The following is a 27,841-nucleotide window of genomic DNA, read 5'->3' on the forward strand; positions in this document are numbered from 1 at the left end:
AGGGTCTCCATATGAGTTTGTTTTGTGCAGACCTTGATCAGATTGAACCTCATGTGTATGCCATGGTTTATTGGGGATGATCTCAGGTCTCCCCTGTGTGGATTTTCATGTGTCTTCTGTGAGAATGTTTTATTACACTCATTATATGAAAATGGTCTCTCTTCTGTTTAAACTTTCCTGTGCAAGATTAATGTAAACTTAGTAAGGAAGGTTTTCCTCCACTCAGGACTCCAGTGTGGACTTTCTGGTGTAGTGAGAGATCGGACTCCCCACACTCGGTACAAGACAATGGTCTCTCTCCTGTGTGGATTTTCTGGTGCGAGATTAGTATATAGTTTTTTATGAAGCTTCTCTCACATTTGGAACTAGATAATAGTCATAGATGGGCGCTGCTTTGAAAATCTACCCCTAAGTGTCTGTTTAGCATGGAAGCTTTACCCACAATCAGGCCATGTAAATGGTTTGTAGTGGGGCAAATGGATTTTTTGGTGTTTTGAGAGATTTTGCTTCCTAATAAATGAACTTTCATTTTAATGCATGAGAATAGTCTCTCCCATGTGTGAGTTTTCATGTGTGTTGTGAGAGCGCCCTTCTGTGTGAAGCTTTTACTACATGCAACTCCAACATTACTCTGCATCTATGGCAGGGGGCGGCAAGAAATTCAAATCAAGCAGTTACCAACAAGGGCCCTGAACTTGGTGGTTGGTGAAACAGATAAGAATGGGAAAATAAGTGTGAGAGCTTGCTGAGAAGACTGGATGGGCCATTTGGTCTTTTTCTGCCATCATTTTTGTTTCTATCTTTTCTCTGAGAATGGTCGCTCCCCTGTGTGGATTCTCATGTGACTTGTGAGGGCACCCTTCACAGAGAATCTTTTATTACATTCAGTACATGAGAATAGTTGCTCCCCTGTGTGGATTCTCATGTGACTTGTGAGGTCACCCTTCTTAGTGAATCTTTTATTACATTCACTACACGAGAATGGTCCCTCACCTGTGTGGATTCTCATGTGTGTGGTGAGGGTACCTTTCTCAGGGAAACTTTTATTACATTTATTACATGAGAATAGTCACTCACCTGTGTGGATTCTCATGTGACTTGTGAGGGCACCCTTCACAGGGAAGCTTTTATTACATTCACTACATGAGAATGGTCGCTCCCCTGTGTGGATTCTTGTGTGTCTGGTGAGGGCACCCTTCATAAGAAAGCTTTTATTACATTCACTACATGAGAATGGTCGCTCCCCTGTGTGGATTCTCATGTGACGTGTGAGGACACCCTTCACAGTGAATCTTTTATTACATTCAGTACATGAGAATGGTCGTTCCCCTGTGTGGATTCTCATGTGTCTTGTGAGGGCAGCCTTCTCAGTGAATCTTTTATTACATTCACCACATGAGAATAGGCGCTCACCTGTGTGGATTCTGATGTGTGTGGTAAGGGCACCCTTCACAGTGAATCTTTTATTACATTCAGTACATGAGAATGGTCGTTCCCCTGTGTGGATTCTCATGTGTGTGGTGAGGGCACCCTTCACAGTGAATCTTTTATTACATTCAGTACATGAGAATGGTCGTTCCCCTGTGTGGATTCTCATGTGTTTGGTGAGGGCACCCTTCTCAGTGAATCTTTTATTACATTCACTACATAAGAATGGTCCCTCACCAGTGTGGATTCTCATGTGTCTTGTGAGGGCACCCTTCTCAGTGAATCTTTTATTACATTCACTACATGAGAATAGTCCCTCCCCTGTGTGGATTCTCATGTGTCTTGTGAGGGCACCCTTCTCAGTGAATCTTTTATTACATTCACTACATGAGAATGGTCGCTCCCCTGTGTGGATTCTCATGTGTCTTGTGAGGGCACCCTTCTCAGTGAATCTTTTATTACATGCACTACATGAGAATAGACCCTCACCTGTGTGGATTCTCATGTGACTTGTGAGGGCACCCTTCACAGGGAAGCTTTTATTACATTCAGTACATAAGAATGGTCGCTCCCCTGTGTGGATTCTCATGTGACTTGCGAGGGCACTCTTCACAGTGAATCTTTTATTACATTCACTACATGAGAATGGCCTCTCCCCTGTGTGGATTTTCTGGTGTTGGGAGAGGTGTGATTTGCTAATGAAACGTTTTCCACATTCAGTACAGGAGAATGGTCTCTCTCCTGTGTGGATGCGCTGGTGCCACATTAGCCTATCCCTATGACGGAAGCGTTTCCCACACTCCGTGCAGGTAAATGAGTTGTTTCCAGGGTAGTTTTGCTGGTGTTGTGTGATGTTTCTTTTCCTAACAAAACATTTCTCACCTTTAGTGCAAGAGAAGGGTCTCTCTCCAGTGTGGATTTTGTGATGTAATTTTATCTTATACTTACTAATTAAACTTTTCCTCCAATCACTGCAGGGGAAAGGTTTCTCTGTTTTATGTATGACTAGGTGCACTTTTAGATTTTTCTTCTGACTGAAGCTTTTCCCACATTTAGTGCACAGAAATAGTGTTTGGGGTGGGTAGGATTTCTGGTGCAATATTAAATGCGATTCCTTAGCTAAGCTTTTACCACAAGAGTCACACAGAAAGGATTTCTTCCTTTTCCCCTCCCTCTGGTGAAGGTCAGAAGTCTTTTGATCATTGTTATTACTCTGGAAGGGTTTCTCTGTGCTCACATGTCTCTGGTGCTCAGGGATGACTTTGACCTCCATCTCACATGCAGTGACTCCATCCCATGGGTCTCCTGCAGGGTCTCTCTGCTTCTTCTCTGACTCCTGCTGATTATTCCTTGTGTTTCTCCTCTCAGTCCCCTGCGAAACATTCACAAAACCATGTCCTGATTCTCTTGAGATCAGTTCTTCTTCCATAGGATGTTCTTCTCGATTCTCCTCCTTTATGTGCTGTGTGACCTCATCACTTGCTGGTGATAGAAGAAGACATTAATCAGATATTAGTGATCAGCAAATGGATCTGGGTTTCTGATCTTATAATCACTGCTCTGGCAGTGTCACACAGTGATAAAGCTGTGTGCCCTTCAGACCAAGCACTGGTGACCATGAAAAACTTCTAACAATGGGGTTTGCACCAAAAGCCTTATGAGATGAGCTCCTAAATATGTATAACCTACAGGAGAGGAGAAAGGGGGAGATATGATAGAGACACATACCTGAAAGGTAATAATGCTCAAGAAGTAAACTTCTTTAATGGAAAATAATTTGTACAGCAAAGGTTCCAAGGGGGGAAACTAGGAATAATATCAAGAGATATTTTTTGTTCAGAGAAAGTGTGGTGGATGCCTGGAATTACCGTATTTGCCAGCATATAGGACGCAGTCGCCTATAAGATGCACCCCCTTTTCTAAACCTAAATTTAAGGGAAAAAATAATTTTTGGGCACTAAATCAGTGTCCTGTGGGGGGGAGTGTCTTGGTGGCATCTGTGAGCGATTCTGCAGTCCTATTCACCGGTAAACAAAATTATTAATGTGCGGTGGGGGGAGTGACACGGTGGCATCGGGGAGCGAAGTGAAGATGTGCCGCCCGATTGGCCGGTGCTGGGTAAAAGGGGCTTGCCGAAGCACAGCTTCCCCAATCAAAATCACCTGTTAATTTTGATTGGGGAAGTTGCGCTTCGGCAAGCCCCATTTGTCCAGCACCGACCAATCGGGGAGCGATTCTGCAGGTCCTACGCACCGATAATTTTGACTACCAGCACGTAGGATCTGCAGAATTGCTCCCCGATGCCACCGCAACACTCCCCACCCCACCCCCACCAGACACTGTTAAAGGAAAATTAGTTTCTTACCTGATAATTTCCGTTCCTGTAGTACCACGGATCAGTCCAGACTCCTGGGGTTTGCCCCCCCTGTAGCAGATGGAGACAGAGCAGTAAACATAACAACGCTGCGCCTATAAATAGAATGGCGCCACCTACAGTCCCGTAGTATTACTTAATATCAAAGCAGAATGGAACCATCATAACTGTATATAATAAAAGAAACAAACTGGTCCACTGAACCCTCCTGGGACCTGAACCTTGAAAAAACCACTTGAGGACAACACATTAAAAATCTCTGTCAATCTGAAATAACGAAATAGATAAGAACCGGAATAGATAAGAACCGAGTGGACTCTCCTGTTCTTCCATGCCTCTGACGGGTGGGACTCTGGACTGATCCGTGGTACTACAGGAACGAAAATTATCAGGTAAGAAACTAATTTTCCTTTCCCTGTATGTACCCGGATCAGTCCAGACTCCTGGGATGTACCAGAGCTTTCTTACCTGGCATGGGATCCGGAGAGGCCCGCTCGAAGCACTCCCTCTCCAAATCCTCCTGAAACTGGAGCCTGGACATCCAATCTGTAATGTCTCGCAAAAGTATGCAGAGATTTCCACATAGCCGCCCTGCAAATTTCCTGCGGTGATACCATTTGACACTGCCCAAGACGCCGCTTGTGAACAAGTGGAGTGGGCATGCGGATCCGTAGGAAGGGATCTACCATGAAGGAGATAGGCCGACCTAATAGCCTCCTTTAGCCAGCGAGCTATAGTAGCTTTGGACGCCTGCTGTCCTCATTTAGGACCGCTCCACAGCACAAAAAGATGGTCAGTCACACAAAACTCATTGGTAACCTCAAGGTAATGCAGCAAAGCCCTGCGAACGTCAAGCTTCTGCAAGTCACTAGCCAAAGGATCCGAACGGTTTAAGTCCGTGAAGGCCGGTAGCTTCACTGATTGGTTAACATGAAAAGAGGAAACCACTTTCAGCAAGAAAGACCGAACTGTCCTTAAAGAAATGCCTGAGTCCGAAATCCGCAAAAAGGGATCCCTACAGGAAAGCGCCTGGAGTTGACACCCTACGAGCCGAAATAATGACCACCAGAGAAATCACCTTTAAGGTAAGATCTTTTAGAGTTGATCTCTTCAAAGGCTCAAAAGGCGCTGAGCAAAGGGCAGTGAGGACTAAATTCAAACTCCACGACGGATAAGGATGCCGAAGCGGAAGACGCAAGTGTTTTGCTCCCTTAAGAAATCGAATTACATCCAATGTGCCACTAACGCTACACCCTGGATGGAACCACGCCAACAACCAAGTGCTGCAACCTGCACTCTGAGAGAACTACATGACAACCCTTTAGAAAGACCGGATTGTAAAAAACACAGAATATCTGACACCGAGGCCCAGGTAGGCGCAACCTCACGGTCAAAAAACCAAGACAAGTTGAGTTATTTAACATCTTAGACTCTCTCTCTGATTTTTAGAATTTTACTGTTACTGTTTTTAGTTTTAAGTTATTTTTAGATGTATTTTTTAGTAATATTTTATGTTTTAAGATTCACTATGATTAAGTTTTAGCTTGACAATTGAAATGTGTGTTACATAGATTTAGAAATGTGTTGTAGAGAGATTATAAATGTATGATTTATTTTAATATTGATGTTAATTGATTGAATTGTGCGTCATTATGATCTTTTAGATCTATATTGACGTTTTACTTTGTTAACCGTCTTGATTTCTTTTTGAGGAAAGTCGGTATACAAAAATTTGTAAATAAATAAATAAGACTAAAAACTTTCTATACTCTAACATATTTAACATATCTAATATATAACATTCAATGTAAACCGATGTGATTTGTATTTCATACAGGAACACCGGTATATAAAAATAAATAAATAAATGTGAGATTGGTAGAAGTCTTATGCGATCGGAAAAGCGTAGCTACCACAGCTAGAGAATAACCTTTGTGAGTTAACCTCTGCCTTTCAAAAGCCATGCCGCTAGACAGAAGCGATCGACCTCCTCCAAACAAACAAGCCCTTAATGTAGCAGGTCTGGGAGAATGAAAACCGCAGAGGACCGTCCACCGCGAGATTGAGAAGGTCCACAAACTAGGGACGTCTCGACCATTCTGGAGCTATCAGAATGATTTCCATTGGATGGATTTCATTGATCGGCAAAGTGCTAGAGCACTTTGCTGATCAATGGCCAATGTAGGAAGACATACAGCAGAACCTCGGTGGGCCAAAGCAACTCTAGGGCATCTACCCCTTCTGCTGCCGTCTCTCTGCGACAAGCATAGAACCTCGGCGCTTTGGCATTCTGAAAAGTTGCCATCAGGTCCATGCTGGGTGTGCCCCATGCATCGCATATGAGTTGAAAGGTGGTCTCTGCCAGCTCCCATTCTCCGGGATCCATAAGGTGACTGAAAAAGTCTGCTTGCACATTGTCCACCCGGCGATGTGAGACGCTGCTATGCTTACCAAGTTTAGCTCTACCCAGCTAATCAATTGGCGAGCTTCTATTGCCACTGGTTGACTTCTGGTTCCTCCTTGGCGATTGATATAAGCCACCCATGGTCGCATTGTCTGAGAGAATTCTGACCGATTTGCCCTGGAGGAGAGGATGGAACACTTGCAATGCTAACCATACCACCCTGGTTTCCAGTCGATTGATCGACCAGAGCTATTCGACAGGGGTCTAAAGTCCCTGCACTGATTTTCCTTGGCATACCGCACCCCAACCTGAGAGACTGGCATCTGTGGTGACCACTGTCCAGTGGGTCACCTTCAGGGGAACTCCTTGGGTTAAATTGTCTGTCACTAACCACCAATCGAGACTGGCTCGCGCTGTCTCCGTAAGCGGTAAAGGTAGATGAAAAAGGTTGGAGACTGGGTTCCATTGGGAAAGTAATGCGGACTGCAAAGGTCTCATATGAGCAAAGGCCCAAGGTACCAGTTCTAATGTTGAAGTCATCGACCCGAGAACCTGTAAATAATCTCTGACTCTAGGTGGGTGCTTGAGCATTAAACCTCGTACCTGGACTTGCAGCTTGGAGATGTGTTCCATGGTAAGAAAACCTCTGCCTTGCTGAGTGTCAAAAAGAGCACCCAAATATTCCAACGACTGAGTGGGCTCCAGTCGGCTCTTGGCGAGATTGACCACTCAGCCTAGGTATTGCAGGAGCTGAAGTACTTTCTGAATTGCCTCCTGGGCAAGCACTTTTGACTTCACACGGATCAGCCAATCGTCCAACTAAGGATGCACCAGTAAACCCTCTCTATGGAGATGGATTGCCACCACCACTATCACCTTGGTGAATGTCTTGGGTGCTGTAGCCAGACCGAAGCCAGTTCTGATATAGAACTGAAAACCGAAGAAACCTCTGATGGTCTGACCGAATGCCTATGTGAAGATACGCTTCCGTGAGGTCTAAGGATGCTAGAAACTCTCCCTTGCGAACTGAGGCAATGACAGACCGAAGCGTCTCCGTGCGAAACCGGGGAACCCGGAGACATCTGTTTACACTCTTAAGATCCAGAATGGGCCGAAAAGATCCCTCTTTTTTTTGGCACTATGAAGTAAATGGAGTAACGGCCCTTCCTTTTTGCCTCTGGAGGCACTGGGATGATGGCTCCTAGTTGCAGAAGGCATTGTAAGGTGTCCTGCATTGCTCTTCTTTTGGTTTTGTAACTGCAAGGAGAAATTAGAAATCAGTCCGGAGGACACTGTGCAAAACCTAAAGCGTAGCCGTCTCTTACCACGGTAAGGACCCACTGGTCCATTGTTACTTTAGTCCATTCCTCGTAAAACAGGGACAGTCTGCCCCCTATCTCCGGCACCGAGGAATGGATCTGCACCCCTTCATTGTGATGCTTTTGCACTGGAAGCAGACTGGGAGTTACCAGGTCTGCCAAATCGATGGCCCCGAAAGGACTGGGACCAAGTCTGTTGCCTGTTAGGAGCTTGTCAAAAAGGGGCCACGGGCGGTCTAGATGGGCGAAATCTTCGATTCCCTCTGAATCTGGCCTGAGAGGCAAAGGAATCTCTGGATTTCGGTCTATCCTCTGGTAACCGATGAATCTTATTCTCACCCAGAGACTGGATCATATCTTCTAGATCCTTACCGAAAGCAGTTTGCCTTTGAAGGGCAAGGACCAGTTTCTCAACCAGAGGAGCCTATGAGCTGAGAAAGCTGAAACCATGGATCTGGCTGATGTGCGCAAAAGATCATGCAGTGCATCCGCACTGTATGCCACCGAAGCTTCCAGACGACCTACCTGGACCACCTCTTCATCCGTTAAGTCAGCATTAGCTTGTATTGCTGAACCCAGTAGAGACCCGCTCGTAAGGCAAAATTGCTGCAGATAGCTGCACGCACTCCCAGTGCAGAAAGCTCAAAAAATCCTTTTAAGTTGCACTTCCAATTTCCTGTCTTACAGGTCCTTGAGTGCTGTAGCTCCAGTGACCGGAATTGTGGTCTTCTTGGTAACAGTAGACACTGCCGCTTCTACCTTGGGTACTCGAAGCAGTGCTAAAGCATCCTCTGGCAGAGGATATAGCTTGTCCATGGCCTTACTCACTTTCAAACCCAGATCCGGGGTATCCCATTCTCGGAAAAGGAAATCTGTAGCTGAGAAATGAAAAGGAAAAGAAGGAGGGCCTCTCAGACCCAGCAACACAGGATCCATAGCACCCAATTTAGATTCTTCTGGGGGGACATTCAATGCCCAGTTCAGCTAAATTGCAGGAATAAGGGGACCCAACTCCTCCTTTCTAAAAAGGCGCACCACCTTTGGGTCATCCCCCTCCGCAGCATGTGTCCCACGCATTGCATTATGGTGCTGTAAATCAGAGTCTACATCCACCCCCAGCGGGGGTTTGGGCTGGAGGTCTGGGTCATCTGGATCAGTGTCCTGACTAGAAGTATCTGGAGTAATCTGGGAAACCCCTGACAGACTGATACGTTTAGGCTGAGTAGGCTCCGCACCTCCCTTAGGGGTAGACCGTTTTTTAGCAGAGGACTTAGAACTCTGAGAAACATCTTTTTTGCCAGATTGAAGCTTCCCTAACTTCCTCTCCTTGTAAGCTTTATGGAGCAACAATACAAATTCAGGCCAATACAGTAAGGACGCGTAAGAAAGAGTGCGGCAGTGCCGGGCGTCCGCTTGTTTGCCGCCCGCACAATTTAGTTCACGTATCGCTCGATTCAGGATTCAAATGAGACGCAAATGCAAGCGGCGTCCAAAGTGCGCCCATGAAGCGGTAGGCGTGTGCAATCCATTTTACTGTATAGAGTGGTATACAGCGCCTATACAGTATCCCGAGTGCGTCAGTACCTATCATTTCAAAATGTCATTTCAAATGTCATTCCACCAGGTAAGTGGATGGTTCTTTTCTCGTGGCTTGGGCACCTTTCATGGACCTTCCCGCAGCCTTGAGCGCCCGGCTGGACATCCATTCATGGACCTTGAGCGCCCGACTGGATGTCCAAAGTCACCGGCTTGGACGTCCAGCCGGGTGCTCAAGGCAGCGGGAAGGTCCACGAATGGATGCCGCGACCTCAGACATTCATGGACCTTGAGCACCCGGCAGGACGTCCAAAGTCAGCGTCTACTACAGCCTTATTCTAGACGCAGGAGGAAGGCTCCGTATAGGCGTCCGTAGAGATTCCGTATGGGCGTCCGTAGAGGTATCCATGTCTACGCTGGCACTGGAGCCTCAGGACGCCTAGCGGATGCCCATCTCTCCGGCATCCGTAGAGGCGTCCATGTCTCCGCCTTTACGGACGCCTATTTTAACGGACACCCATCTTTCCAGCGTCCGTAAAGGCGTCCATGTCTGGAGCCTCAGAGACGGATAGATGGTACAGTTGAACCGAAACATATCACATACTTCCTCCGGTCCTGCTGCTGGGTTCTCCAGTCATAAGGGTTCTCCTTGCTGCTGGGCTCCCCTGTTTGCCTCTCCAATCTGTCAAGCATTTCTCATTAGAGCATTTCTCATTCTGCTTCTCAACCAAATGAAAAATAGCGCCAGAGCAATAATATACATGTTGTCCATGGCGCTGTCCGGTACGAAGCTGACCGAGCACCACACTAACGCCAGGGTCAGGGTAGGCGGTAAATTTGCAGGTTAAAGATGCGGCAAAATAGCTGGTTAAAAGGGCGATAATCTGGGCGCACGTTACTGTATCGGAGGGAATAGCTAAATCGATCATTAACATATCATATACATGCAGCGGGCGGAGACGGATATGCGTCCATTTCAGTAAGCGGTAAGGACGCGTAAAACCAGATACTGAATCGCAGGTTGGCTTACGCGTCCAAAATGTGCGTCCAAAGCGGGTTAAAAACAGGGTAACTGTATCGGCCTGATTGTGCTTTACTGTATCGGCCTGATTGTGAGGAAAAAGAGGAAGAGGAGTCAGAGGCCCCCTCGGGGCTATCCTCCATGGCAGGGGAAATAGGATGTGAAGGTTCCCCGTCCGTTGGAACACCTTGCTGGGGAGAAAAAGGAGGAGGTAAAATTCCCTTCCCCCAGCGCTGCACTAGTCACAACCCTAAAAGATTGAAAAGAGAGCCTTCGTTCCCGCACTGAAAGGGAACTGATCAGCTTCAGAGGTCCCTACAGGGACTCGGGCAGACTTTGCTTTTGCTAGTTTTGCAGATTTAACATTTTTTCCGGCTCCCGATGACCCCTCCCTGCCGGGATACAATCAGAGCAAAGATCCTCCCTAGAGAGTCGCGTGCGGGCGGAAAACCGACGAACGCGGCATCGAGTTATGACAGAAAAACTAAATTAAACAAAATACAACAAATTTTGACAAAAATCATGAAGAAATAGCCCAAAACCAAAAGCAAATGCCGCGCTGAGTCAGGGAGAGAGAGAATCGAAGCAGGAGAAAACGAAAGTAAAACTTTTAAAATTATAAAACTTGCCCGGCAGTGGTTCAAGGTGCTGATTCCTTCGGGTGGAGTGAGCCGGGCTCCCCGGTATCGCACCCAAGCTGCTAAGAAGATAAGCAGGGCCCTCGACCCTGTGCAGCAGCTGCCTCAGACCAGCGGGGGATGGTTCCCTCAGAACCTAACGACCACTGAGCTGCCACAAGCTGCTTTCTTATGCTCCCTCTCTTTTTAAATAAAGCTTAATCAAGACAGAAAACAAAAGACCAAAAACAAGAGAATAACCAAGTAAGCACCCAGCCCAGACTGTAGGTTTGGCACCTGAACCATCTGCTGGAGACAGAGGAATACTGCCGGACTGTAGGTGGCGCCATTCTATTTATAGGCGGAGCATTGTTATGGTGACTGCTCTGTCTCCATCTGCTGGGGGGGGGGGGGGCAAAACCCAGGAGTCTGGACTGATCCGGGTACGTACAGGGAACTTTCATTACCGGCGCATAGGACGCACTCCTAATTTTTCCCTTATTTTTTTTTTTTTCCATTTAAATCTTTTATTGGCATGGAACAAAATAGAGGTGCACAACGTACATAAAAGAATGCATCCATAATGGAACAAAGAGTGCTATTGTACAATATAACTGAAAGCCATTTTACATTGAGATATCCCCTAACATTCTCCCCCCCCCCCCCCCGTTAGAGGTAGTAATTAGCAGATACCAATAGGGAACATGGTAAGCAAAAAGCATGTTGACTGACATCAAAGAGCATATAGACAGAGCCAGTGGAGAGTTCTGTGGCATTACAACAGCTACAAGTTAAAGTGAGGGTCCAGAGAAGTCTGCCTTCCCGGAGCGGGTATGGAGAGAGCTGGCCACGCCAGACCGACATTGAAGAAATGCGTCCCTCTACTGGGCAATAGAAATTTGCAACCAGCGTTCATAGCGACCCCAGACCTTATGAAAGTTATGGGTAGATTTATTCCGAAAGGCAGTAATCTTCCCAAGGGTGTGCATGGTCAAGACCGATGCCTGTATGGTTAATAACGGAGGCACATTGGGATCCTTCCAGCTACGCGCTATGGCACATCTGGTCGCAGTTACCACAAATTTAATAAAGTAATTATGAAATTTCGATCTGTCTTTGAGTTCATCATTCAGTAGGGCTTGTGCGGGAGTAAGCAGTATGCTTGTATTCAAAATCGCTGAAATCCAGGTCGATATAGATGTCCAGAGCTGTTGTATTTTGGGACATTGCCACCAGAGATGGAAAAAGGTACCTCGCTCCTGGCACTGTTTCCAGCATAGTCCCAGTGTGGTAGGCGAATAACGTTGAATGAGACATGGTGTGACATACCGTCTGAAGAATACATTTATATCCATTTTCAATGTGCAGTGTGGATATTAGTCCCTTCCGCAGGAGTTGAAATGTCCGCAACCAGTCCTCCTTTGTCCAATCACATTGTAAATCCGATTGCCATGCTCGTATATGCGACGCAGACAAATCAAAATCATCACTTAATAATCCATACATGTTAGAGATATGTTTGGTAACCAAATGTGCACGTCGACACATACTCTCAAAGGAAGTAATCCCCTTTACAAGGTCAGCTTCAATCCGATTTCTAAGAAAGAAGTGCCTAACTTGCAGATACCGGAAGAGATCAGCGGGCCCCAGCTGAAATTGATGGCAAAGTGTAGAAAATGGAGTGAGCCCCCCGGGAGACCAGATGTGCGACCATTGTGATATTCCCTTAGCAATCCAGTGCTTGAACGCTGTCGGATTGCCTGCAGGCCGAAACTCCCTGTGATAAAATAAATGAGTGCTGTGGAAAAAGCCTTGGGTACCCACTAGTGTTTTCTTCCATCTCTCCCAAACGGATAGGGTGGTATGCACCGTCTCTGGCATTTTCAATCTCGGGCTCCTGGAGTCCCGGGTCTGCCATAACAAGGCAGTGAGAGGAAGGGTTCCCAGCATAGCCTGCTCCAAGCGCACCCATGGTTTACCCTGTTTGGTATTATGCCACTCTATGGCCGCTTTCAGATGGGCTGCTCCATGGTAACCCCCAGCCCTCCTCTATGTCTGGGCAAGTACAATGTCTTCTGGGCAATTCTAGGCCCAGAAGACATTGTTGAGTCTCTTTTGCCATTTCACCAATAGTTTCACTGGTATGACTATGGGCAAAGTCTGCAGTAAGTACAATATCCGGGGCAGGATGTTCATCTTTAGTACTGCTATCCTCCCCAGCCAAGAAATGTGATACCTGTCCCATTCTTCTAGGTCTTTATATATTTTTTCCATAAGCGGTAAATAATTTAAGTGAAATAGATCATGCTCTGTGCCCAGATATACCCCCAAATACTTTAATTTTCGGTTGGCCCACTTAAAGGGAAACTCCAGTTTTATTTGGGCAAGTAAGTCAGGAGAGACATTGACATTTAATAATTCCGATTTTTCCCAATTGATCGAGAACCCTGAGACGCTACTAAAGGCTGCCAGTTCATCAGAGACAGCCCGCAGTGATTGAAGTGGGTCAGTAATAGTGAATAAAATGTCATCTGCGAAAAGAGACATTTTAGAGGAAAAGTCTCCCACCCGCATGCCTGAGATTAAGGGATTACTCCGAATGCGGTGTGCAAATGGTTCTAGGAAGAGCGCAAAGAGCAATGGGGACAGCAGGCACCCCTGCCTGGTGCCTCTACCAACTGCAAACGGAGAGGAATACCCTCCATTAATTTTTAAACAAGCACCACCAGGTAATGAACTTGTCTCCCAAATTAAATAGGCGCAGGGTGTGGAACAAAAATGGCCAATGCACATAGTCAAAGGCTTTTTCGGCATCTATGGCTAACAGGAGCAAGGGAGTTTTTTGCGAATGGGCCCATCCCATGGCATCAACCGTTTTGCGGACATTATCCGACACCATGCGGCCCGGGATAAAGCCAGATTGGTCAGGATGTATCAAGCCAGGTAAGGATACATTTAGCCTGTTGGCTAGAATTTTTGCTAGAATTTTCAGGTCCAAAGTAATTAGCGAAATGGGGCGATAAGAGCCACAAACCGTGGGATCCCGACCTGGCTTAGCCAGCAGTGTCACCCCTGCCATATTGTCTGCCGGGGAGATCGAGGCCGGCCCCTGGAGGGAGTTGTACAAGGTTACCAGCGGTGGTACCAGTAGTACTATAAATTTCTTATAAAATGAGGCAGTGTAGCCATCGAGCCCTGGCGACTTGCCTAATTTCAATGATTTAATGGCCCAAGTCACTTCCGCCGCTGTAATGTCCCGTGTGAGAAATAATTGAGCCTCCGGGGTGACCTGCGGTAGCGTGGAATGCTGAAAGTAGGCCTCCATTTCAGCATGGTTTATGGTAGTCTTGGGAGCATATAAAGCCGTATAAAAAAGGAGGAAGCGCTGCCGAATATCTGCGTTTGAAGTTAACAACTGCCCTGTTTCATCTTTTAATTTAACAATATTATTCTGGGCTTGTTGGACCTTCAATTTACGGGCCAATTGTCTGCCAGCCTTATTACCCCCTTCATAGTATAGTTGTTTACAGTGAGTCAAAGTATGCGCTATTTGGGCTGCTTCCAGTTCCGCCAGGCGTTGGCGTAGGGTGTCCATTTGTCCCAGTATTTTATCGTCCCCAGTAGCTGAGTGAGCACGCCCCAATTGCTGCAATTGCATTAAGAGATCAACCTTATCCCGCTGTTTACATCTCTTTACATATGCACCCCTAGCTATGAGCTTCCCCCGCAGCACCGCTTTTAAACAGTCCCAAAGGATACAGGGAGAAGTATCAGCGGTATCATTAATCTGCAAGTATTCCTGAATGTCCCCATGCAACTGGGTACAGAATTCCTCGTCTTCGAGGAGGCTGTCATTTAGTCTCCAATATTGTTGTCCTTTATCATACCCAGAAAAATGAAAGTCCATAAATACGGGACCATGATCGGACCACGTGATAGGTCCCAGGGACGGGGTAGAAACCTGATTACAGCAACCTTTATCTACAAACAGGTAATCAATACGAGAGTAGGTATGATGCACCCTGGAAAGGAAAGTATAATTCCTGGTCTTGGGGTGCCAGACCCGCCAGACATCAACCAGGCCATGACGCCTCAGAAATTGACGAAACACCTGGCGGTCCCGCCTCCGAGTCGAGGGATTGGAATGTGAATTATCGAGGCGAGGGTCTACTGTCATATTGAAATCTCCACCCAGAATTATATGACCCTCAGCCCACAAATCAATAATCTGAGAGAGACCCTCCAGATAAGTACCCTGTGCCGTATTCGGAGCATAGGAACTGATCAAGGTATACTTTTCCCCTCCTATAAGCGAGAACCAGTAGAAGATATCTACCCTCCGGGTCTGTCTGGCACGATATTTCTTCATATATCAAATTTTTGTGTATAAGTATTCCCACTCCTAAGTACTTATGGGCCAGTGGTCTCGTTGCCCAGTATTCTCTAGGAAAACTGGGGTGTTTAAGTAATCGCTCATATCTCCTCTTTAAGTGGGTTTCTTGTACTAGGGCAATCATAGTAGGATTTAGGTTCAGGTCAGCAAAAAGAGATTGCCGTTTATGATGCGTATTCAGTCCCTTTACATTTAGGGACATATGTTAAAAATCGTCATGGCACAGTGAAAGAAGAGGCCAGAAGCTTAAAGAGTGCCACGAACTGCCCCTGCCACTCCAATAATCTGGCAGGGCTGTATACCCCCGATGTCCATGTTGTTACCATACTGAGACGTCTGAAATGCGTATGACCCTCTAACTCCCCCCCCCCCCCCCCCCCCGCTTTCCCATCTCCCCCACAGCCTGTTCCCCTGCACAGGGCCACACTGTCTTAATAAGGGAGGAGGCAATCATCCCAGCAGTAGTCCCCCTCCTGTGACATCATGTACGCTGGATTCAATATTTTCTGACATTCAGAGCATCCCCAACAAATAAACTAGCCGACCCAGAGCCCTAGGTCTTAACATTAGAACCAACAGTGGACATATTTAAACAATACATCAAGAAAATAACTGTGCTGTGGACTACAACAGTAGTAGCCGGATACCATATACCAAGATTCACTGGCATTTCCAGGACAACAAATTGGATGCTGAGCATAGGAAATCCTTGAGCCCTTGTAGTTACTCCAACTCTCTCACCAAACCAATGCTCAGCGCTGCGTGAGTGGATCAGGTTGTCGTCGCAGCCTTTTATCTCCTCTGTTCACCCGCTGCCATCGCGGTGGGGCGTCCTTACGAACGGATGGTTTGAGTTGGACAGGTAAACCCAAAATCTCTGGATACCCTGCCGCACGTAGGATATTGGAGACCTCTGCTGGCGTTTTCGCCCTGTGTGCTTCGCCCTTTAGTGTAAAGTTAAGCCCGAATGGGAACAGCCAGCGATACCGGATATTTTCTTTGCGTAATAGATCCGTGACGGGTTTAAAGTCCCTCCGCTTCTTTATCGTTGTGGGGGAGAGATCAATAAAAATCATGACCTCATGGCCCTGCCACTTCCAGCTGGGTTGCTGCCTCGCTATACTAGCGATTTTATCTTTAACTGCGAATTCGTGATAACAAGCAATGTCTTTAGGCAGGTTGTTAACCCGAGGACCAAAGACTCTATGGGCTCGGGCTATTTTTACCTCGACCTCTGGCTCCGCGGAAGTGGTTCCCTCGCTTGCAGTGAGAAGCACGGCGCTGATCTGAGCCACAATAGCCACGCAGTCTGAGGTTTCAGGGCCCTCCGGGACTCCTCTGAACCGAAGGTTATGACGTCTGGATCTGTTTTCTAAATCTTCCATTTTGTCTTGTAGCTGTTCCATCTCTTCATGCATGGAGGTTATTTTTTCTTGCTGCTCTTTAATGTCCGCACTGTTTGTTTCCGCTCTGGTTTCGACTTCAAAAATGCGGCGGCCATTTTCAGCAATGTCCTCCTTGAGCTCTTCTATGGAGGTCATGATAACCTCGGTTTTCGCCGCTATTTCTGATTTAATTTCAGCAAACCAGCCCTTCATCTCCGCTTTGGTAGGGATCACACTTGTCGTCCATGTAGGCCCCTGCGGCCGCCTCGACCAGCTCTGTTGGCTCGGCTCCCGCGCCCGCCATGTTGTCGCCCGGTTGCTCTCCTTCCAGCGGCAATTTACTGTAAGAAAACTTTTTTAAATCGAGCGTTTTCCGCCACTGCGACATCTGCCGACGATCCCGATAGTAAGGGGAGCAAGGAGGAGGCAAACCGCTAGTTGGGGTGCCCGATGTCAGTCGATTAATCTGATGTCGAGGGAGAGACTCTGATTTAGTCGGCCATCTGCCGGGATGACGTCACATCCTCCTCTAATTTTTCCCTTATTTTGAAAAAAGTACATCTTATGCGCCGGCAAATACAGTATCTCACGGAAGTGTTGGAGATGAAAACTGTAACACATGGGAGGCTGACAGGCACCTGATGTTCCCAATGGACAGAAGTGGGGAATGAGATTGGGTAGGGTTAGCGTCAGGAAGAGGAAGGAGAATGGATCCGTAGGTAGGGGAGAAGGGAAAAATGGTCATGAGACAGCTAGAAGTGTGCAGACAAGCTGAAACCTCCCTATTATATCAGTGCATGGCTAAGTATGTCACGGGGTAATGACAGTCATGAAGCAAGCTCAGTCCTCTTGTATCCTGCTGTTCATATTCAGCTAATTGTAAAACAAGACTGCACGCGACCGTACGTGCACCTGGGGGCGAGTGAGCAAAGATACGCTGGAGTTTTAAATCACCTGCACAAGTACATGTGTATAATGTAAAATACGCCCAGCATGTGTACTCGAGCAGATGTAAAGCACATTTCTGCCTTAAGAATTTGTCGGCTTTAATGCGTACAGGGAAGAGGATTTTAAACCCTGCTCAGGTTAAAGCCATTCCCAGTTTTACCCATTATCCCACCAGTATGCCCAGTCTATCTCAGGGTCATCCAGACCCTTCTAGTTCCTCATCCTGCACTCCTCCCAGTTGAGCAAGACCCCTCACCCTATCGTGTTAGTCCTAAAAAATGATTTCTGCAGACTTACTCCTCACCAGGAGCAGCAGGAAATATACGCAGCTAACAGTGCGCCACGAGCAGCGGAATTACACACTTAAAAAGGGGGCGGAGCCAGCAGTTAGCACGAGCAAGTAATTAGCAGCTTTTGAAATTCATGTCATTCACATGCGGCCACGTATTCATCTTTTAGTGCGAGTAACGCTTTTAAAATTTGGCCCATTCAGTTCTGTATCCTGGTCCTGCTGCTGAGGGCTCAGCCAAGTCCCATGAGAAACTTTGTGGATGCTCCCCAGCAGGTGCCTCATGTAAGACATCTGAGATAAATTCCTAGACTGCCTCGCAGGGGCCGTCTCACGTGAAAAGAGACAAACAACCAATCTCAGGTGCCAGCTCAGACCCAGAGCAATGCTGGAGCTGGAGTCAGGAGAAAAGTCACAAACGACCTTCAGTAAATCAGCCCTCGAGTCCACTAAACATGCAGATAGTGCAATTTTTACCTAGGGAGATGAGGGTCTCATAATTCTCCTTCATCACCTCCCTGTAAAGCTCCTTCTGCCCTTCATCTAAATACCCCCACTCCTCCTGGGAGAAAGAGACAGCGATGTCCTCAGACGTCACCCGCACCTGAAACACAAACCAGAAACACTCAGAGACACGTGGAGGAGCTCAGCGGGCATTAGATCTCAGCTGGATTTATTCTCCTAACATTTTATCATTGAAAAGAGGGCACCAGGACCCCTCTTCCCCAGGAAATGCCAGATTTGTTCCCTCTGTGTTGCCCTCCATAGACCCCCAAGGTTTTCAAATCAAACTGGAAAACATTCTCTAATACCAGAGACAGAGAATATGAAATGTCATTGCGTGGATAAATCACATTATAATAAAAAGGAAGCTATAAGAGCATTATCCAGAACATCAGGAACATCTGGTTCTATTCCATCAGGAGGACTCACTGTGCTAAATCCTAACAGGGCAGGAAGAGTTTGGTGTCCTGGGCAGTGACATATCTCCCATTGTGATGTACTAATTCTGTATTCAGGGGTGTTGAAACCATGGGCACACAGGAATCGTGCCCCAAATCTCAAACAGATATTTGGTTTCCTTCTCTGCAGGGCAAAGGAAAGGAAAAATTATTACTTACCTGATAATTTCCTTTCTTCTGCATTCTAGCAGGTCAATCCACAGAAATGGGTTATACACCTCTACCAGCAGATGGAGACAGAGTAAAAGCTGACGTCAAGGACATATAGCCCTGTCCCGACCTCAGCCCGCAAGTATTCTCTGGAAAAGCCAAACTGTAGACAAACTGATTATACTTGAAAATAAATTAATCCAAACAGAGAGGATATATAGAATTATTAAATTTGTTTTATATCACTATTTCAATAACAAATTATTAGGAACAACACCATCAGTAATAGTGCAAATATGATTTAATCCATCGCCTCTCGCCATGCAATGGGCCGCAGGCAATTTCAGCGATTAGTCAAGCACTAGGTATATAATCATTTGGTGTAGTTCCGTATCTACTCAAAATATTTTATTCAATTAATTTAAAACCGTTATTTTATTATTTTTACCCCCAAAAATATATTTACTAAATCCTAAGATTTACAAATGTGTGTTCTAATACCACTATCACCATAGGTTTTACTTTAATTTCAAACCTGTCCCTGTCATTATTACTCTGGTTTTTATTGTATCATTAAATCCTAAGATTTATTATACTTAGCCCCACTATAGATTTTTAATTCAACACTGTCCCGACATGGGCCATGTTTCGACTGTTTCCAGTCTTCTTCAGGGGATGCCTTGTATCTTAATTTCAACTTCAAAATCAATTTTGCCTTTCCAGCGCTAGTCATTCAATTTGACCTAGGACACATAAGAAAGTAAAATTTAAATTCTAAAAGATTAAAGTCTTTCACCACAAGTACACAGGACACCACACCCTTCCTAAAAAGTCTCACATCTTTAAACAAACCTTATCCCATTTCACAGTGTAATTTCCTACCTTTAAAGAGATTTTACTACTCACAAAATCATTTCTGCTGGGTTTTCATTTGTGCAGTAATGGCGCCTCGGCGTTCAAATTTCGTATCTTCACTTCCTGCCAAGGTATTTATGCATCTCCCCCCCCCCCCCCCCCCGGAAATATCAGCTGTCAATCAACTTTAAAGGGATCATTCTTCAAAAAGACCTACCAGTCAATTTCTCTATTTTTTTTTTTTTGTAATTTAAGTTTTATTCAGGTTTCACCAACCAGGTAACACAACAACAAAATCAATTTCTCTATTTAACCCACTAGGGCAGAGCTTTCCAAACTTTTCATGTTGGTAACACACTTTTTAGACAAACATAATTTCACGACATGGTAATTCAGTCTACTAGTAAACCAGAGGTTAAAGGTTAAACGAACGAAACATATTTCGACAATTTATGTATGTTTCCTTAAATATATACCTAAATAAAATGTTTCACGGACACAACCTATCTCATGAAAACCTTAAATTTAATTAAAAATATATATTCCAAGATTCATGTATTGTTATAATTATGAGAAACAATAATAAAACAAATTGTCTGTCCCCCCCACAACTCATATCTCTCCTCCCCCCAGCACATGTCTGTACCCCACACACTCATATCTCCCCCCTCAAGCACATGTCTGTCCCCACACAATCATCTCTCTCCTCCCCCCAGCACATGTCTGTACCCCACACACTCATATCTCTCCCCCTCAAGCACAGTCTGGCCCCACACACTCATTTCTCTCCCCCCCCAGCACATGTCTGTACCCCACACATCATATCTCTCCCCATCAAGCACATGTCTGACCCCCACACACTCATATCTCTCCTCCCCCCAGCCACATGTCTGTACCCCACACACTCCATCTCTCTCCCCCCAGCACATGTCTGGCCCCCACACTCATGTACCTCGTCTTTTTGATTGTTGCCAGTTAAGTGCTTTACTCCCTTCCATGATCACCAGATACTGCTGCTTGCAGTCAGTACTCCTCATGGCCAGGCCTCATCGGCAGCAGCAGCCAATGCAAGGATGGCTGGGCTCGTTCCACCCACCAAGCACCCCAAAAAAACGCAATTGACAGCAAAAATCACCCAATAATAAGCAACCCATAAACTGAAAAAAAAAAAGTGAATCTCTAGAAAAATAAAAAAGCCCAAACTTGCATCAGAGTTGACCAGGCTCGCGCGACACACCTGCACACTGCAGGCGACACACAGTTTGGAAAGCTCTGCACTAGGGGTTACTGTTTGGAAATAATGAATCCATTTCTGCTCCTTTTGTAAAAGGATTAAATCAAAATTCCCACCTCTCTGTGGATGTTTTGGTTGTTCTATAACCGCAAATCTGAATTCAGAAAACTCATGTCCTTCTGTTACACAATGTTGGACCAGGGGCGCTTCAATCTTTTGTCTTATTATGGAGCTCCTGTGCTCAATCAATCATTCTCGTCCTCAAACATCTTTTTGTTTTACCGATGTAGAGTAAAGGGCATGGGCACCAAATGCCATAAACAACCCCCACTGCAGAACAATCAGTATGTGTCCTGAATTTAAACATTCCCCCTTTAAAAAAAGGCAATGTTTGTCCACTGAAGGACTTCTCGCACACCCAGCACCTGTTACACGGATAATGTCCAATTTCTCCCAATTCTTCTTCATCAGTAAAATTTGAATGTACAATATTATCACGGATGTTTTTACCCCTTTTGAGGGCAAATCGAGGGCCATTATTAAATATGTGGTATAGGCTCAATACATGCCAGTGTCGCTTAATACTGTGTTGTATCCGATAGACTTGGGGAGAGTATGGTAAAACGCAAATCATCCTATCACTACTATCTTGTCTCTGTGATGGCTTCAGAAGTAATTCAGGATTTGCCCACCGAGCCCTTTTGTAAGCCTTTTTCACCACATAAAAAGGATACCCCCTTGCACAAAAACTCTGTATCATTTCTTTTGCACGTATTTTATATTTGTTTACTGTAGAACAGACTCTCCTAAGTCTCAAAAACTGTCCCATCGGGAGATTGGAACGTAAGTGTTGGGGGTGGCAGCTCTCGTATCTAAGTAGAGTGAATTACTTCTGAAGCCATCACAGAGACAAGATAGTAGTGATAGGATGATTTGCGTTTTACCATACTCTCCCCAAGTCTATCGGATACAACACAGACTGCCAACAGGAAGGCTGTCTTCAAAGTTAATAGTCGGAGAGACAGGCCGCAGAGAGGTCTGAAAGAGGTTCCTGCTAGGAAATCAAGGACCAGGTTGAGGTTCCAAAGAAGCACCGGCCACTTTAGGGGTGGTCGGATCTGCTTGACTCCTTTCAGAAAGCAGGAGACAGAGTGAGAGGCTATGCTGCTGCTCTCGCTCTTGGTTCCGTAGCATGACAATGCGGCCACCTGTACCTTGATGGAGTTGAGAGACAATCCCTTCTGTAGGCCGTTCTGCAGGAATTCCAAAATCACAGGAATTCTGACTGAGCGTGGTATGATGTCGCGGTCCTCGCACCAGGCTTCGAATACTCTCCAAATCCTTATGTATGTTAGGGATGTGAAGAACTTGCGTGCTCGGAGTAGGGTGTCAATCACTGCCCCCGACTTTCCGCTCTTCCTTAGGTGAGTCCTCTCAATGGCCATAAGAGACAATCGAGCTGGATCCTCGTGGAGGATCGGTCCCTGTTGGAGCAGGTTTCTGTGTGGAGATAGTGGGGTGGGCTCCCTGTCAGCAGTCTTCGCATGTCTGTGTACCACGGTCTTCTTGGCCAGTCCGGGGCCACTAGAAGTACTGGTCCTCTGTGGTGTTCTATCTTGTGAATGATTGCGCCCAATAGGGGCCACGGCGGGAAGGCGCATAACAGAGTCTCCTGTGGTCAGGTCTGTATCAGGGTATCGATTCCTTGGACTGGGTTTCCCGCCTGCGGCTGAAGAAGCTGGGCACTTGGGCGTTGGACCGGTTTGCCAGGAGGTCCATGGTGGGAATTCCCCAACGGTTTACTATCAATTGGAATGCTGTGGTCGACAGCCTCCATTCTCCTGGGTCTAGACTTTCTCTGCTGAGGTAATCCGCAGCGATGTTGTGTTTCCCGGCGATGTGGATGGCCAAGATCTCTTGGAGATTCACTTCAGCCTATGACGTTAGGAGGTCTATTTCCAGGGACACCTGTTGGTTTCTGGTTCCTCCCTGATGGTTGATGTAGGCCACTGTTGTAGCGTTTTCCGACATTACCCTGAGTCTCAGATTCTGTGACTGAACCGTAGGCAGGCTAGTCTGACTGCCCAGGCTTCTAGGCGATTGATGTTCCATCCTGACTCTTCTGTGTTCCATTGCCCTTGGGCGGTTAGTTCCTGGAAGTGTGCTCCCCATCCTCGTAGGCTGGCATCCGTGGTGAGCAGGATCCAGGTTGGTGAAGATAGTCTTGTTTCCTGGCTCAGATGGCCTTCTTGTAGCCACCATTGTAGTTGGGCCCAAACTCTGCCCAGGAGCTGGCGACGTACGGTGTAGTTCTGGGACAGTGGAATCCATCATTATAGTAGTGAGCATTGTAGAGGTCTCATGTGAGCTCGTGCCCATAGCACTACTTCCAGTATGAATGCCATAAGGCCGAGGACTTGTAGGTAATCCCATGCTGTGGGGCGAGGTTCGCTCAACAGGGTTCATAACTGGCTCATCAATTTTGATCTCCTGGTCGGTGTCAGGATGACCTTGTCTTGTTTGGTGTCAAACCGGACTCCCAAGTATTCTAGAGATTTGGAGGGCTGCAGACAGCTCGTTTGTGTTGACCACCCACCCGAGGCTCTCCAGTAGTTTTGACTCTGTTGGCTGCCTGGGGACTTTCCTCTGGGGATTTCGCCCTGATCAGCCAATCGTCTAGGTAAGGGTGTACAAGGATTCCTTCCTTCCTCAGTGTTGCTGCCGCCACCACCACTATGATCTTGGTGAACGTCCGGGGTGCTGTGGCTAACCCAAATGGTAGTGCCCAGAACTGGTAGTGACGGTCTAGGATCTTGAAGTGTAGAAAAACGATGATACTCTTGATGGATCGGAATGTGTAGGTAGGCTTCCGACAGATCCAGGGATGTGAGGAACTCTCCCGGTTGTATCGCACTTATTACATAGCGTAGGGTTTCCATGCAGAAAAAAGGAATCTTCAGGTGACGGTTGACCGACTTGAGGTCCAAGATGACTCTGAACGTTCCCTCTTTCTTGGGGATGATAAAATAGATGGAATAATGCCCAGTATTTATTTGTTGTGGAGCCACCGGTGTTATAGCCTCTAGGGCTAGCAAACTGGTCAGTGTAGCTTCCACTGCCATCCTCTTGGAGGGTTTGTGGCAGGGGGATTCCACAAACATGTCCGGGGGAGGGGGGTGGAAATCCAGGTAATATCCCTCTCGAGTGATGGTTAGGACCCACTTGTCTAAAGGTATCTCGACCCATCTTTGGTAGAATAGGGCAAGTCTGCCCCCTATGGCTTCTTCCTTTAGACAGGTCGGCTGAGTCTCATTGTGGGATGCGACTGGGGCCTGGGCCCGAGCTGGTTCCCCTTTTGTTCTGCCTGTTCCGAAAGGACTGGTTCCTGCTTGCGGGACAAGGCGCTTGATATGTGTTTCTGTATGGGTTGAAACGCTGTGATCCTCTACCCCTGGAGGTTCGGGGGAAGGGTTGCTGGTTTCTCTTATTCCTGTCCTCTGGTAGCCATGGCAGTGGGGACTCGCCCCATTTGTTGGCTAGTTTATCTAGTTCGCTTCCGAACAGGAGGGATCCCTTGAAGGGCATCCTTGTGAGTCTTGTTTTGGAAGAAGCGTCGGCCGACCAGCTCCAGAGCCTGAGCTGACTCCTGGCTGCCATGGCTGATGACACTCCTCTAGCTGCGGTGCGCACCAAATCGGAAGCAGCATCTGTGAGGAATGATACTGCTGGTTCCATAGCTTCCCCAGGAGTGTTGTTACTGGTCTGTGATAAGCAGGCGCGTGTCATCATGGCACAGCAGGCCGCAATCTGTAGACATAGCGGAGACGTCAAAGGACTGTTTGAGGATGGATTCCAGACGTCTGTCTTGAGCATCCTTGAGCCCTGCTCTTCCTTCCACTGGGATCGTAGTGCGCTTCGAGACCGCGCAGACCATGGCATCCACTTTCGGGCATGTCAGTAGGTCTTTGGCCGCCGGGTCCAGATGGTACATGGCTGCCGGAGCCCGTCCCCCTTTGAACAGACTCTGGGGCATCCCATTCCAGATCAATTAGCTGCTGGAACAGAGGGACATGGCGGGAGGTCTGACGGAGTCCCTCTAGCAGAGGATTCGTCTTAGGTTCCCCCGAGGCACTTGTGCCCGGGATAGCAAGTTACTTCAAGCTGTGCGTGACCAAGTCTGGAAGCTCGTCCTTGGTGAAGAAATGCCTCATGGTTCGGTGAGGCTCTGTCCCCAGAAACAGTTCCCCTTCCACCAGGAGTTCTGATTCCTCCGCTGAGTTGTCCATGTCCCCGAAGGTGGGGCTTCTTGGCAGTGGAATCACTTCCCTGGGCCTAGAGCGTCCCGGGGTGTTGAGGTCCTCTGGTGGAAGTTGTGGCCGTATTATTGGAGGCTCCGGCTGCATGTGAACAAAGGTATGCAGGCCTTTAAAGAATTCCACCCAGGAGATAGATGCTGGGTCTAAACTATGAGGCACTGTGTCCCTGGGGGGTCCCGTTTGAGGGAGGACCCCACTAGGGGTCGCTAGGTCCAGGGTACTGAATGATGAGATAGAACTGTGTACCGGCTGGGGGTGGCCCTGGGCTGGATCCCCCAGGGCCTCCTCGCACTGAGTACACAGGGCGGTGGCCTCCTCATGTTGTGCAGCTCTGATGTGGCACGCTGGGCAGAGGCCCTGAGCCTTGAGCTCCTTTTCCGGTGGTGCTATGGATTTGTGCGCGTAAATACTGTTATGCGCTCTGGTGCGAAGTTGTGCGTGTAGATTTGGCGTGCGTTCAGGATGTGCGCGCTGTTGTGCGCCTGGCACAGTGAGCGCGTTATGTGTGTCTCTTGTGCGCACGGTACTTGAGCGTGTATGTTGTGCGCCTCTGTGTGCAAGGATCGAAGCGACGGGTAGAGCAGCGAACAGATCAAAATGGTGCCGGCGACCACGCGGACAATATCGACCACCTCGGGGGGGTCTCTATGTGGGAGGACCCTTGGATCTGACCGGGGTCTAGCCCTACTAGGGCAGATCAACCCGGTGGCACTGGTCCCAGCTGGTGACCTGTGCAGCTCCTCGAGCTTCGGAGACCGAGACTTTAAAAAGATTTCTACCTTACCTTGTCTCGGCATTTCCTGGTTTCGTTCCGAGCGGTCTCCGGCTGCGGGGGCAGAGGGAAAATACCTTCATCGCCACGCTCGAGGTTGCACCCGCTGCCTCTCAGCCTCACCCGAGTTCGGGTGCTAGGTCCCATCTGAGGGTCGGCCGCCAGACTGAGGCTTACCTCCGAGGGATCGCGGAAATCACCTTGGGAATTCTCAACTGGGGGAGGGACCCGATGGGTGTCACCGCAGGAGAGCGGGGCTCGTCTGTAGAGGTAAGATTTCTTCTTATTTTGGTTTTTCTCTGGTAAATTTACTCTAACGCTGTGCGAGGGTGCAGAGAGTCCCTAACTGCTATGGAGACGGAAAATACTGAAGAGCTGCACTTCCTGCGGGGTATATGTACTAGGGCTGACATCAGATTGAAATCTGATCCGTTTCCCAACTGCTATCAGGAGTACACTATACCCATTGGTCCTGAGTCCATCTGCTACACGCAAGGAAATGCAAGATTTTTTTTTTTAATTAGCTTCACCCACAAAGAGAACAAAGCAAAAATCCCCAGGGGGGATACTTCCCTGGTGAATCCAGCAACAGGCAGGAGGGGACCTCAGGGCACAGAGAGTGAGCCAGTCCCCTGGCTATCAGGGGCCTGAAACAGCCAGGAGTAACCAACCCCCCATTCGCCCAGCTCAACCCAAGGGATGGCAGCCACCGGAATCTGTCACCTCGGGGAGCTGCAGCGCTTCTCACACTTCCAGATCAGTCAGGACTGCAGGTTTGCACCTCTACCAGAGAATACGGAGGGACTGCAGGTGGCATTCTCGGTTATGTAGCAGTGCCTCAAGGGTTTGTTCTCTGCCTCCATCTGCTGGTAGGGAGGTATAAACCCACTGGTATGTATTGGTCTGGGTACGTCCAGGAAAGTTGCATCAACAGTAACCACTGCACCAGCAAGTTACCCCCATGCACTTTTCTCCTTTCTGGCCTACAAAAAATAAAACAAAGAACAAACTACACCCAGGAAAAGTTATCTGGGTTACTACAGGACAGGGATTTCTCCAATCAGACTAACTTTACCCAGGCAGCACTGAATATCAAGTTTCTCCAGCTAAATTTTACCCTACCCAGAGACCTCCACCAGCTAAATTTTCTACAAATAATGAGTTATGAGCAACCCAAAGTTTCACAGGAGAGTAGGGGGAGAAATTCCTATCTCCAGTTTTGTAAAGGCAACTAGAAAAGTACCCAGACAAGCCCTTGGGAGCATCAAACTCTCAGTGTAAAAAGGCAAAGGAGAGTGGAGGAGGCAGAGGGGGAAGGTAAAGAAATCACAGGAAGCAGAAACTGAGAGGGTCCTTAAGCAGGAGGAGCTGCTGCTGCTGTATGAGGGGGAGAAGCATGAAGAAGAGCCTGAGCGGATGCAGAGAATAAGGAGCCCAAAGAATGGATTCAGTGAGAGGCTGGGGGGATGGGAACAGCCCCAGGCTGCATCCCCTGCCCCCCTCCTACCTGCTGAGCAGAAAGCCCTGCAGCCATTCTCCTGCCCCTTCTCCAGAGCGGGATTTACAGCCCTGGCTCCCTCCCTGCACGGTCCCTGGGGTGGGGGATGGGAACAGTCCCAGGCTGCATCCCCTGCCCCCCTCCTACCTGCTGAGCAGAAAGCCCTGCAGCCATTCTCCTGCCCCTTCTCCAGAACAGGATTTCCAGCCCTGGCTCCCTCCCTGCACGGTCCCTGGGGTGGGGGATGGGAACAGTCCCAGGCTGCATCCCCTGCCCCCCTCCTACCTGCTGAGCAGAAAGCCCTGCAGCCATTCTCCTGCCCCTTCTCCAGAGCAGGATT

The 27,841-nt window shown here is 47.6% G+C and overlaps 1 protein-coding gene across 3 annotated transcripts; it reads right to left on the reverse strand.

The window, feature by feature from the left end:
* Positions 1 to 903: 903 nt before the first annotated feature.
* On the reverse strand, positions 904 to 27,841 carry LOC115083589 (gastrula zinc finger protein XlCGF57.1-like). Of its 3 annotated transcripts, none has more exons than XM_029587505.1 (2): positions 27,787 to 27,841; positions 904 to 2,910 (listed from the first exon to the last, which is right to left on the reverse strand). In XM_029587505.1, exon 2 carries the CDS (start codon positions 2,855 to 2,857, stop codon positions 1,070 to 1,072), a length of 1,788 nt encoding a protein of 595 aa, XP_029443365.1. In that variant the 5' UTR covers positions 2,858 to 2,910; positions 27,787 to 27,841; the 3' UTR covers positions 904 to 1,069. The 3 variants fall into 3 exon arrangements, with proteins under 3 accessions (XP_029443365.1, XP_029443364.1, XP_029443366.1); XM_029587504.1 differs by lacking the exon at positions 27,787 to 27,841 and adding an exon at positions 18,192 to 18,246; XM_029587506.1 differs by lacking the exon at positions 27,787 to 27,841 and adding an exon at positions 18,192 to 18,241 and having other exon boundaries at positions 904 to 2,906.

Source organism: Rhinatrema bivittatum, chromosome 2 (genome assembly GCF_901001135.1).
Source record: "Rhinatrema bivittatum chromosome 2, aRhiBiv1.1, whole genome shotgun sequence".
Taxonomy (NCBI): domain Eukaryota; kingdom Metazoa; phylum Chordata; class Amphibia; order Gymnophiona; family Rhinatrematidae; genus Rhinatrema; species Rhinatrema bivittatum.

Bases quoted from the DNA above. Each gene is read 5' to 3' on its own strand.
- LOC115083589 (XM_029587504.1), bottom strand. From the start codon at position 18,225: ATGAAGGAGAATTATGAGACCCTCATCTCCCTAG. The intron at 2,911-18,191 runs GTAAAAATTGCA...TTCTATCACCAG, and splicing joins TGAGACCCTCATCTCCCTAG to CAAGTGATGAGGTCACACAG.